This window comes from Rhineura floridana, chromosome 9, assembly GCF_030035675.1.
Source record: "Rhineura floridana isolate rRhiFlo1 chromosome 9, rRhiFlo1.hap2, whole genome shotgun sequence".
Lineage (NCBI taxonomy): Eukaryota > Metazoa > Chordata > Lepidosauria > Squamata > Rhineuridae > Rhineura > Rhineura floridana.
The window spans coordinates 4,659,559-4,672,782 of NC_084488.1; the positions used below are offsets into that span (position 1 = coordinate 4,659,559).

General features: G+C 44.5%; 1 protein-coding gene across 2 annotated transcripts; it reads left to right on the plus strand.

Moving 5' to 3' along the window:
• Positions 1 to 439: 439 nt before the first annotated feature.
• On the plus strand, positions 440 to 12,989 carry ZNF518B (zinc finger protein 518B). 2 transcript variants are annotated; one of them, XM_061584485.1, is made up of 2 exons: positions 440 to 643; positions 7,003 to 12,989. In XM_061584485.1, the coding sequence occupies exon 2, from the start codon at positions 7,077 to 7,079 to the stop codon at positions 10,221 to 10,223; it is 3,147 nt and encodes a 1,048-aa protein (XP_061440469.1). In that variant the 5' UTR covers positions 440 to 643; positions 7,003 to 7,076; the 3' UTR covers positions 10,224 to 12,989. The 2 variants fall into 2 exon arrangements, with proteins under 2 accessions (XP_061440469.1, XP_061440468.1); XM_061584484.1 differs by having other exon boundaries at positions 441 to 643; positions 7,000 to 12,989.
• Positions 12,990 to 13,224: the final 235 nt, after the last annotated feature.

Genomic DNA, 13,224 nt, shown 5'->3' on the forward strand with positions numbered 1-13,224 from the left:
AGTGGCCATGCTGGCTGGGGCTGATGGGAGTTGTAGTTCAAAAAAGTAACTTTTCCAAGCTCTGGTCCAGAAACATACTGTCTCTGAATATAAGAGCATCCCTGCTGGATCAAACTGAAGGCCAATCTAGTCTACCACCCTGTTCTCATAGCGGCCAACTAGATGCCCATGGGAAGCCTGTAAGCAGGATACGGGGGCTAACAGCCTTTCCGTCCACGAATGTGTCTAATGCCCCATTCATGTCTTCTATGCTAGTGGCAACGCATATCATAAATCATTAGATATGATGAATTGGGAAGGCTCCCCCAAGCGAAGTCCCACTGAGTTCAACAGGACTGGCTCCCACAGTAACTGCAGAAGAAAGGTCTTAGCACCAGGCTTCCGCCCACGCAGCGCACTGGAACTCCATTCCGTCTCCCGACGCGGACCCACGCCTTGGTAGACAATGCTGGGAAGGCGGAGGGGAGGGGAGTAGGCTTCGGCAACCGCCAATCAGTGATGCGCCGCAGATGGCGGGGAGCTGAGGTCAGTTCCGTCGTTGCTCAGCGCTGCTGGCGAGCGACCAAAGCAAAGCAGCGCCGCGCCCAAAAAGGCAGGAGTGGCGGGTGCGCTTCTTCGCCGGGCGCCTTATCTTGTGCCTGAGGTGAGTATCGAGCAGCGCCGGCCAAGCCATGCCTCAAGCGCCTAGTCTATGGCCAGAGCAACAGGGGCTTTGCCGAGCGGGGCTGCTTCGTTCTTCGCACCCTCTTTCTTGGAGACGCGTGTCGCGTTTTGGCTCCCTCTCTGCGATGCCTTCCCTCCCCGACGCGTTCCGGAGATCGCCGTCCTTTTCTTCCCTCGAGCCTTTTCACTTTCGTTTGTTCTTTTGTCGCCGAGCTTCTTAGCGGGATTGCGCTAAGAGCAAAATTTACGCTGCCCTCTCCTGGCTTTCCTGGGACCTGCAAGTACGACGTTCCCCGACATTTCTCAGGAAGGAAATGTCTCCTCTCTTGGAAGAAAGGGGAAAGGAGAGCCAGGCTGCAAAGAATAGTTGCAGAGCAATCCTGTTTATGTTTACTTGGAAGTAGGTCCTGATGAGTTCAGTGGAGCTTATTCCCAAACAAACGTGGATAGGACTGTAGCTTCAAGAATGCATATTAATAATTGGTTGGGCACAGAACTGTCTCCTTAGAGATTGGCTTGCATTGTACTCACAGACCAAAACATCTTTGTTTGGAGGTAAATCCCACTGTTCTCATTTGGATTACGTTCCAGGGGAGCATGCATATGTAATCTTATATATGATACCTTGCTGTTGCCTCTTCAAGATTACTTGTCAAACATGGTGGTCTCCATTAGCAGCCATGCTTCTTAACATGAAGCCCCTGAAGCCAGTGATGCTGAAGGGTGGAGCTTTGAGATGCGCCACATATACAGTGGCACTCTACCTGGAAGCGAGCCTTGAGCAATTAAATAAGATTTTCTTCTAAGGAAGTGTGTTTAGGATTTCGTTTAAATGATGCAGCTAAATACAAATATTCTGCTATCCCAGCCACACAAATACTGTACTATCCCATCAGCTATGTTTGAAAAAGTTGAGAAGCTGCAGTTCTGTGCACAATAACAGAGTATGGCCTGTTTAGTTTTGGTCTTACTTTACATATAGGATTGAGCTGTAAACATAGACGTCATCTGTACTATACATTTAAAGCAGTATCATACCGCTTTAAACTGTCATGACTTTCCCAAAAAATCTTGGGAACTGTAATTTGTTAAGGTACTGAGAATTGTTCCCCTTTACAGAGCTACAATTTCTAGAGTAGTTAACCAATGAATAATAATAATAATAATAATAATAAATTTTATTTCTGAGTCGCCTATCTGGCCGGGTCAGCAGCCACTCTAGGCGACGTACAAATTAGAATAAAATACTACATATAAAATACAACATGGGAACCAGCTTCAATCTAAAATTAATCTAAAACCATCCACAGCTGTAGCAAGATAAAAGTTAATCTACTCCCGGGATCTTGTAGGCCTGCCTGAATAGCCAGGTTTTCAAGGCTTGACAGAAACTTGGCAGGGAGGGGGCATGGCGAAGATCATAGGGCAACGAATTCCCGAGGGTGGGGGCCACAATCGAAAAAGCCCTCTCTCTGGTCCGCACCAGCCTAGCTGTTTTAACTGGTGGGACCGAGAGAAGGTCTTGAATGGCTGATCTCGTCAGGCGGCATAATTGGTGATGCTGGAGGTGCTCCTTTAGATAACCTGGGCCGAAACCGTATAGGGCTTTAAAGGTTAATACCAACACCTTCAATTGGGCCCGGTAAACAACTGGTAACCAATGTAGATCTTCTAGCACCGGAGTGATGTGATCACGGCGACGGCTGTTCTTAATCAAACGTGCCGCCGCATTCTGTACCAGCTGTAATTTCCGGACCATTTTCAAGGGTAACCCAACGTAGAGCGCATTACAGTAGTCTAAGCGAGAGGAGACCAGGGCATGTACCACCCGTGGGAGAAGATGGACAGGAAGGTAGGGTCGCAGCCTCTGTATTAGATGAAGTTGATACCAAGCTGCCCGGCTCACTGCCAAAACCTGAGCCTCCATGGACAGCTGGGAGTCAAGAATGACCCCGAGGCTACGGACCTGGTCCTTCAAGGGCAATTTCACCCCATCAAGCACCAGGTCTATATCTCCTAATCTTCTCTTGTCACCCACAAGCAGCACCTCGGTCTTGTCAGGATTTAGCTTCAGCCTATTTCCTCCCATCCATTCACATACGGACTTCAGGCACTTGGAAATGGTATCCACAGCCAACTCTGGCGAGGACTTGAACAAGAGATAGAGCTGGGTGTCATCCGCATATTGGTGACACCGCAGCCCAAATCTCCTGATGATGGCTCCCAACGGCTTTACATAGATGTTAAACAGCATGGGGGAGAGGATAGAACCCTGTGGCACACCACAATTGAGAGGCCAAGGGTCTGAAACCTCATCCCCCAATGCCACCCGCTGATGCCCGTAAAACAGTGCCTCCTATTCCCATTCCCTCCAGGCGATCCAAAAGGATACCATGGTCGACGGTATCAAAAGCCGCTGAGAGATCCAGGAGGACGAGGAATGCATATTCTCCCCTATCCAACGCCCTCCTTAAATCATCCACCAGTGCGACCAAGGCTGTTTCAGTTCCATGTCCGGTCCTGAAGCCCGATTGGAATGGATCTAAATAATCTGCTTCATCCAAGTGTGTCTGTAGCTGTTTGGCCACCACTCGCTCGATCACCTTGCCCAAGAATGGTAAATTGGAAACTGGGCGGAAGTTGTTCAACTCTTGGGGATCCAAGGAGGGCTTTTTCAGGATGGGTTTTATTACCGCCTCCTTGAGGGCTGATGGCATTGCTCCCTCTTCCAAAGAAGCATTCACCATTGCCATGATCCCTTCACTCAGTTTCTCTTTACAGCTCATAATGAGCCATGTGGGGCAAGGATCCACCAAACAAGTGGTCGGCCTTACAGTAGAGAGCACCTTGTCCACTTCCTCAGAGGGAAGAGGCTGAAACCAATCCCACCGGACCGGAAAGCAACTGGCCGATTCTGGCCCACTCCCTGTATCCACGGCGCACGGAATCGTGCTCTTCAGGCGATCGATTTTATCGGCAAAGTGTTTAGCAAATGCGTCACAGGAGGCTTTAGAGTGCTCCATGGGTTCCTGCGCAACTGGACTAACCAGGCTTTGGACCACTTGGAACAACCTCCAGGGACAACACTCTGCAGACGCAATAGAGGCAGCAAAGAAATCCCTCTTTGTTGCCTTTGTTGCCACTTGGTAGGCCGCTATTGCTGCTCTAACCAGTGTCCGATCGTCTTCGGAGCGAGATTTCCGCCACCGGCATTCTAGTCGTCTCACCTCCTGTCTCAGACCCCGCAAACGTGGTGTATACCAGGGTGCAATCTGAGTTCTGTTCAGGGGGAGAGGACGTTTCGGAGCCACCCGGTCTATTGCCCCGGTGATCTCCCTATTCCACTCCGTCACCAGGGTGTCGACCAGGCGACCTTCAGGCAACTCCAAATCCCCCAGCACATTCAGGAATCCCTTAGACTCCATCATGCGTCTGGGGCGGACCATCCTAGTAGGTCCCTATCCCCTGCGGAGGGTGTGCGGCATTGAGAAGTCCATGTTTACCAGATAGTGATCTGACCATGACACGGGGTTAAAAGAAACAGCCCCCATTTTCAGAGCACTTCCTCCCCCTCCCGAGACAAACACAAGGTCGAGAGCATGACCGGCTACATGGGTGGGCTCAGTATTACTAAGGTGCAGTTCCCAGGAAGTCATGGTTTCCATGAAATCCCGAGGAGCTCCTATGAGAGCCGCCTTGGCGTGCAGGTTAAAGTCTCCCAAAACCAAAAGGTTGGAGGAAAGGACCCGCACGCCCGAGACAACCTCGAGCACCTCGGTCAGGGAGTCTGCCGTGCAGTGGGGTGGGCGGTACACCAGCAGAATCCCTAAACTGCCCTTTGGGCCCAACCTCCAGTACATGCAGTCAACAAACTTGGTCTCGTGGAGAGGGGGTCTGGCAAAAATCAAGGACTCCCGATAGATTACCGCCACTCCCCCTCCCCGCCTACCAACCCTCGGCTGCTGCGCGTACTGGAAACCGGCTGGACACATGGCCTCAAGTACAGGAGCTGAGGCCTCATCCAGCCAGGTCTCCGTAATGCACATCAGGTCTGCGTTCTCATCCACGATCATATCATGGATGAGTGTTGTTTTTTGTACCACAGACCTGGCATTACACAACAGCAGTCGAAGGTTGGATGGAGTCGCACTTCCCCCAGTTGTCTTCTGGATATGAACAGGCCCGGAACAGGGAATGGATATTATGCATCTATCCCTTGTTCCCCTAAACTGGCGTGGCCTGCCACTGACGCCTTTCCAACATCTGCCGCCTAGCCTCTTAATATTGTGGCTTCCCACCTTCCCCACAGTTGCCCTTTCCGGTATGCACATGTCCCCCTCCCCGCCTAACACCCAGGCAGGTCTCCCTACTCCCAAACAAGTCCATGTGAGTAGTTCTTGCAGTAGATCTTCTTTGCTGCAAGTCAGCTCGTTTACAGCAGTAGGCTGCTTGTCTCCATTTGCACCTGGGCCTCCTGCACGGTTCTTGGCCCTCGTCACTCTCCCGACATGTCCAACAGCTCCCTCTCTTCAGCAGGGACGAAATGTCACCTCGTCCTCTTCCTCTCATAGGCCTGGTCTTCTGGAACCGCTGGAGCGGCTGGCAAAGGACGAGCTGCGTCGCGCCGATGGCACCGCAGTCTATCTTCTTCTCCCCCACATACACACAACCGAGGGACAGAGCAGGCCGCATAGGCAACGCCCCGGCCCGCCGTCCTATGCCTTCAGCCAGCCAGCATCCGCATCCAGGCGGAAGCGCCCCGAGGCCACCAGGAAAACGCCGTCCTGGCAGCAGCTCACACAATCGCAGCGTCAGGCCGGAGAACGCCGGCGGCTTGGGCCAGGCTCAGGCCCGGGCGGCCTGGGCTAGGCTCGGGCTCGGGCCAGCCGCCACTATAGGTCTCGTCCATTCTCTGGCCGTTCTCCGTACTGCCCTCCGCGCCGCTCTCCGGTCATTTTTCGCGGCGTTCTCCATGGCGCCTCTTTGCTGCCACCGCTCCTGCCGCGATATCACACTCCGGAGCAAGGTAGGAGGGTAACCGCCTCAATTTACAGAGGGGGGTGACTGCTCTGCTCTGCTCATTCATGTGAGCCCCCAAAAAGATGTTAGATAGGTGGTAAAAAAATGAAGCTCTCACAGTGGTTTCTCTCCCTATTCATTGTGAGAATCCTTCTTCCCAGGGAACTCTGGGAAGTGTAGCTCTGTGAGGGAGAACACTTCTCAGTACCCTTAACAAATTACAGTTCCCAAGATTTTTTGGGAGAAGCCATGACTGTTTAGTGGTATGATACTGCTTTAAATGTATGGTACAGACAGGCTTTTAGTTTCTGCTCTCTGAGTAAAATGATTATTTAATGTTATTGGGATAGAGCAGGCTTACCCTAATTATTTTTGCACATATTTGGGGGAGTAAGACACACTGAACTTAAAAGGATTTACATTTGTGTAAACATGCATAGGATGGGCTTGTAAGAATAATTTTACACACTTACACAGATTGCACACTTGGTAAAGCTTGTTTAAGTGTCCTAATTTTAATATGCTACTACTGAATGTTAATTCCCACTATGCACAGTACACATTTATGGGAAAACTAAAACTGAATTTCAGCAGTATTTTTGAACAGGTCTGAATTAGTGCACTGGATTCAAAGATCCTGCCACATGAACAAACCACACTTATGCTTGTGGGATGAATGTGTATAAAAGATTTCCCCATCTCAATCTGCAGCCTTCTCTGTGCCACCTGAAAACTTGCTTCAGAAGGTCGGGCCCTCCAGAATGCTTTTAGGGGAAGCAGGTTTATAAGTAGGGAATAAATGGGCAACACCCCAAACTCAATTTGCTTAGCAAGATCTCTGGATCCAAGCTGCAGCTTTTCAAATTTATCTCAAACCATGTTAAAGGGTTGGAGAATATTGCAGAAGGAAAAGATAATATAAATTTATCCATGTAAATTCTCAATATCAATATAAAATTATATTAAGTGGAGATTCCTATTCCTGTCTGTATCTGTATTGGATATGAAATAGTTTTTATATATGCTATTATTATTGATCGCTTCAGGATGTTTCATGGGAAGCAATTCATAAATGAAAATATATAAATAAAATAAAATCCAACCAGGGTTCCTGATCATGAGGAAGAGTCGTATGTCTGTACACCAGTTTTTAAAGATTGTAGTCCATGCACACTTATTTGAAAGAATATTCCATTGAAAACTATGGAACTTATTTCCATGTAAAATGCTAGGGAATGAGATCTTGTTGTGTTAAAATGTGAGTAGCTGCCATATGCTGACAAAGAAACAACTGTTCTTCATATGCTTCCTTTGCAGCAGCTTTATGGTGAACAGCATACATGAATGGCTACGGCATCTATAACAGGTGAATTGGTACAAGATCAGTTTTTGAAATGCAGCTGAAGAAAATGAGAGGAATGTTACCAATGTTAAATGCCAGTGAAGTGAACAAAGGACATATCTTATTGATGTCAGCAAAGAAAACAAGTGTTGATAAAGCTAATTCAATAAAAGCAAATGATGAAAACTGCAATTTTGTACATCAAAAAACTGAGGAAACTGAGTTGTATCAGATAAATTGTATTAAATGTAGATGTGTGGAAGAGACATTGGCACTAGAGTTGCAAAAACAGAAATTCCAAAAGGGTGAAGTTGACCAGTTTGTCTGTAGCAAGTGCACACTGAGTGCGCCATCAGTTCTCAATTTTGGGATTTATCCTGCAGTTGCCTGTGACACTGAAAACAAAGAGAAAATGTCACTGAGTAAGACTCTAAGAACTTTCAAAGTAAAAAACTTGCAGCCAGACAAATATTATTGTGACAAATGTCGATTTTGCACGAAGGATTTTCTACAATATAAGAAACATGTAGCCCATCATGAAAAGATCAAGTTTATTTGTTCCCAGTGTAACTGGGTATCTTACACCAAAGGGGAATTCCAACGGCATAGAGTAAAGCATACTGGAAGATTTCCATACCAGTGTAAATACTGTAAATATGGTGCTGTTAGGCATGATTATATTGTCAAACATACAAAAAGATTACATGCATCAGATTCTGGTAAGCAAGTAATGCTTTCAATTGCAAAAGTTGAACGAAAAAATTGTTCACCAAAACAACATTGGGAGTGGAGGGAACATGCCAAGGAAGAGCCTCTGCAAAATAAATCTTCAAGTTTATCTCTAAGTATGATTTATGGAATTAAAGATGAAATACCTGAAATTGATTCAACATCAGATGATGCAGAATGTAGTCAAAGCACAGCATGCATCCAAGATGAATACGTATATAAACTATCTGATGTCACATTCCACAAAAATGAAAATACAGTAATTGAAGTAGAAGTCTGTTCTCCAGAAAAAGGTCGTATAATGCCTGGAATGCCATTAACAGTGGTTGCACCAGCCAAATTTTGTGTTCCATCTAATTGCTTGGCAGAAATAGTTGAAATTAAAAAAGTCAGTGGTACACAGCAGTTGATTCTTAAATTCATCCCTCTGGAAGAAACCACCCCCGAACTTATGAAGTGTAAAGACATAGAATCTGGAAATCAGTGCGCAGAACAAGAAGAAAAAACAATAAATGGATGTATGCCACTAACTCTTGAGTCTTGTGCATTAGAAAATGAAAACAACAAGAAGACTGAAAGTCCAGGCTCCTCTAGTTCTGCTACTTTGAACTGCAACTTGATAAATACACAGGAGAAAAGTGGTATTTGTAAAGAAAACACACACAAAGAATATGATCATATAAAACCTTTAGCAGAGATTTCTTTTGATCAAACAAATTGTCCAGAACCCTTTCAAAAGGGAGAATGTTCACAAAATAAATATACAAATTATGATTTGGATCCTTCTATAAGTTTAACTTCTACTCCTTCTGTAGATAGGAACCCATCCCAGAATTGTTTGTTGGATGCTGTTCAGGAAAACAATAATTTTTCACCTTCCTCTGTATTTGATAAAATGTGCTTCACTTTAAGTAATGGCAAAAGAGAACATTGGGATGAGTTTACAGTAGCTGCAAAAACGCATATATTTGATTCTGATTTGTTTTACCCTTTCAAAAGCATTGAAGAGTCACAGCACAATAAGTTGGTAACTTTGGAGGATTCAAAGAATGTCTTGAGTGTGATAAATGGAATTAATGTAAAAAAGAAGAAGGATAATATCCGTATAGAATCTTCAGAAGCACAGAATATGAAAGATGAAGGTGATTCATTTGATGGTCCAGTGATCTCATCTGTATTTTCCCTTAGCTCTGGTGCTGTAAACATCCCAGAAGGCATAAAGTGGGACGATACACTACACAAGAAAAGGACGACATCAATGTTGTGTAGAAAGATTGCCCAGCTGATGTCTGCTGTTGAATCAAACATGAAATCTCAGTTAACTGCTTCATTAAGACATGATAACAGTCAGGCCTCTAAGAAGATGTTATCTCCAGAAAACGAAAGTGAAAAAAATGGGTTGACTACTGTATTGGAACAAGAGCTTGTGCCTTGTCCTTGGGGATCAAATGATACCACTTTTTCTAATAAACAAGAACAACCATTGCAAACACTTAAAAAGACTAAAACCAGGATAACTGATAAAACGAACATTGCTTCTCCATCTTTCATTCCTCAGGGGACTGTACTGAGGGTGCTAAACTGTACTAGTTTTGAGGGCCCAAATGAAAAACAAAATGGGAGTGAAATGTTAGCTCCCCCTTCTCAATATTACAACAAAACATTTATCCCAAGACCAGTTCCTTGCTATGCTTCTGCAAAACCAGACAAAGATCCATCTTTGCCAACTGAGAATGAAATTAATGAGGTTTCTCAAAATCAGTGTATGTCACATGGGCACAAAACTAAGAGACTGCCTAGCGCAAAGAGTAATTGCCAGGAAAATGGTATGTTGCTGTGCCAGAAAGGCAGTGACCCAAATATGGTAAACAAAAGGGCCATGGAGGGTGAAGAGCCTCAAAGCAAATGTAAGCGAGCACACGCTGAAAAGAATTTGCCCAAGGAAAAAACAAGAACTCAAGAGGGTTGCTTCCTTAAAGTAGTACCCACTTTAATGAGATGCCTTAGGCTTGTACCATTTAAAAGCGATCAGCTGATAAAGTGCCCTCATCGTAATCAACCAGTAGTTGTCTTAAACCACCCTGATATTGATTCACCAGAAGTAATTAATATAATGAAGGTTATTAATAAGTACAAAGGCAATGTCCTGAAAGCCGTTTTATCAGAAAGAACTAGTAGTTGTCTTAGTGTGAAACGACATCCTAAAAGGCTTACTTTTCAGAACTTTGATAGACCAGATCAAATGAAAAAACAAAACCTATTAAGAATGAAACTAAAGAAGACCCACAAAGATAACTACAAGGTGGTGAACTCTTCAGTAGCAGAAGCATCAAAACAAATGTTTAAATGTTGGTTTTGTGGTAGGATATATGTGCACCAAGAAGAATGGCTAAGCCATGGGCAAAAGCACTTAATGGAAGCCACAAGAGGATGGGACATTCTTTCTTTCTCATTAGAAAGTAAAAAGTGAGAAACTGACTATAGATTCCAGTATCTCCTGTTTTACAGAGCAGTCATGGAATAACTTTGTATATCAGCCCAGTAGGATCGTGTTGGTGCCTGTGGTACTGTAACTGTGTTTGTTTTAGACCAGCGTATTAGGCATAGAAGAAAGACAGGTGGTGGTTCTAATATTTTGCTAGTGTTGATGGTACAAATGTGATTGTGTGTCAGTAGAATGGTGCCAGCACAAATCTGTGAGATTGGAAATAATCTGAGGTCGATAAATATGCTGCAAGTGAGGAAGCAAAAAGAATGTTGGCAATGTGCAGTAGAAAAGAACAGGAATCACATGCTGTTAGCAAAATGGAGTAGTATTCCACCTAAGATTGTTGGGCACTGTAGGTGTTTCAGTGTGAATATAATTGAGGGGTGAGCAACCTTTTCAGGGTTGAGGGCCACATTTCCTTAGAAGAAAGTGGATGTGGGCCACATACTAGTGGTGCGCAGGGCCATTCAGTCATTTGCTCGCACGCACACAAGTCTTCCCCATTCATTCATTGTCAGTCACTGTGAAAACAGAATGCTAAACTAGATAGGCCTTTGATCTGACCCAGCAGGAATGTTCATTTATCATTTTCTCCCCCCTTTGGCAGTCCGGATGAAATTGAAGGGGCAATTTTCTATGCCATTTTCTTTCACCTCCTCACTTTCAACTTTCTCTGACACCCAGCCCATCAAGTCTGTCCCTTTGAGCATTAGCTTTGATGCTTGAGCAGGATGCAGTGTGTGGCATTCTCTATGGTCAGCTGCCAGGAAGCAAGAAACTGAGGGATTAGGTGGGCAGAAGTGCTGGATCAGCTCTGAGGTGAGTTCTGTACTAGCTCAGTTCAAGAGCTCACCCCAGCACCCTCCTTAGCAGAGAAGGGCAATTGCTGCTACCCCTTTTAAAGTCTACCTTCACTGCAAAGAAGGCTTTTGCAAGAGCAGATTTACCAGAGTCTGCACTTCACCATCTAGTTCAGCATCCTTTTCCCCATTGTAGACAACCAGATGCTTCTAGGAAGCCCGTAAGTAGGTCATGAAGGCAATGGCCCTCTCCTGTTGTGTCTCACCGATAGCTGTTGCTGAGAAACATACTGCCTGTGAAACCTGGAGGCAGCATACAGCCCTCATGACTAGTGGCCACTGATAGAATTTCCCTCCATGAATTATTCTAATCTACCTTTAAAGCCATTTTAGCTTAATTCCATACCTTAAATATGTGTGAAGTACTCTTGTTTGTTCTGAATCTCCTATCAGTCATTTCATCAGATGATCCCAAGATCTAGTATTTTATGAGCAAAGGAGAAAAACTTTTATCTACTTCACATGATGCATAATTTTATTGATCTCTGTCATACCTCCCCCCCCGGCCCTGTTGCCTTTTTTTCTAAATTAAGAAGTGCCAGTTATGACCCTTCTTTGTAGGGAGTGTGTTCCAGAACCTGATTATCTTGGTTGCCCTTGTCCACCTCTACAATATCCTTTTTGAGATGTGGCAACCACGAATCTGCATAGTATTCCAAGTACGAATATACCATGGATTTGTGTAACACCATGATTAGGAGAAGAAGAAGAGCCCTGTTGGATCAGATCAAAGTCCCATCTATTCTAGCAACCTGATTCCTACAGATGCCTATGGGAAGTCCACAAGCAGGGCATGAGTGCAGTAGCATTCTCCATCAACTGAGTATCATACTGCCTCTGATACTGGAGGTATTACATAGCCATCATGACTAGTAGCCATTGATAGCTTTTTTCCTCCATGAATTTGTCTAATTCCTCTTTAAAGCTGTCCAAGTTGGCAGCCATGATTCTATAGTTTATATAGTTTATACTGTGAAAAAAGTACTTTCACCTATCCTGAATTCCCCAACTTTAATCTTGATTGTATGATTCCAGGTTCTAGTTATAAGAGGGAGAAAAACATCTCTGATACCAACAGTTGTATTTTTTAAAATTTGTTTCCTAATCCTCACAAGGAATTGACTTTTTTCCTTGCTGTGTATTACTAGCTTCATGTTTTCATTGGGCTGTTAGCTAAGACCTCTCTTTCCTAATGGATTACCACCAGTTCAGGATCACTTTGTGAAGCTAAGAATTTTGGTCCCAATGTGCATAACTTTACTAACATTTGTCTACATTTGCCATTTTGTTGCCTGTTCACCTAATTTGGAGACATTCTTTTGGAACAATGCTATAATCTTAAGGAGTTAAGGCCTGGTTCTGCCACATTTTACAGTCTTGTTATTCATCATACCTGGAGGCTGTCAGTAACCATTTGGTCCATTAGGAAGGTGGCCTGGTAGCGTCTGTACAGAAGCTTCAGCCTATTTAGGGAAATGTGTATGCTTATAATAACCACACTTACTTTGCCAGTATCTTCAGGTTTCATTTGTTTTAAAAAATGATCTGTTTAAAATACCGGCTGTATAATCTACTAAGGAGTGTGTTCTATGTGAATCCCATTGAAATTGAATGGGGACTGTGCAAGAAGACAGTGCTCCTGCACAGCTCCCATTCATTTCAAAGGAGTTTGCGCAAGTTCAGCATTAGCTCTCTTAAGACTCTTAAGCACGTGTGCACATTTCAACAACCACTCTACTTTTACTTGAAAAGAAATATAAACTATTTTGTGTTTTCACTTCAGTTACAACCTGAAAAATGGAGTGCTATTTTGACAACTTTTCTAATGTACTTAAGTCTGGGAATATTTTTGTGCTTCTACTCCTGGACATTAAATGTTGTATCTTTTGAAACTATTACAAAGGACATTTTCTGGCTGTTCTTCTTTTAAAAGTAAACTCGTTTCAGAATACAATTGTTGAGTTAAAATGAATTATAATCTGGACCTCCCACGCACTCTCTGCTTTACTGTGCAAGGGCACCACCCAGGTATTTTCAGCACAACGCCAGCAGCAGCTAGAGGCTGAACTGCTTGAAGACCCCAACCTCGTGTTCGAACGCTGCGGCCCACTGAACCCAGCCAC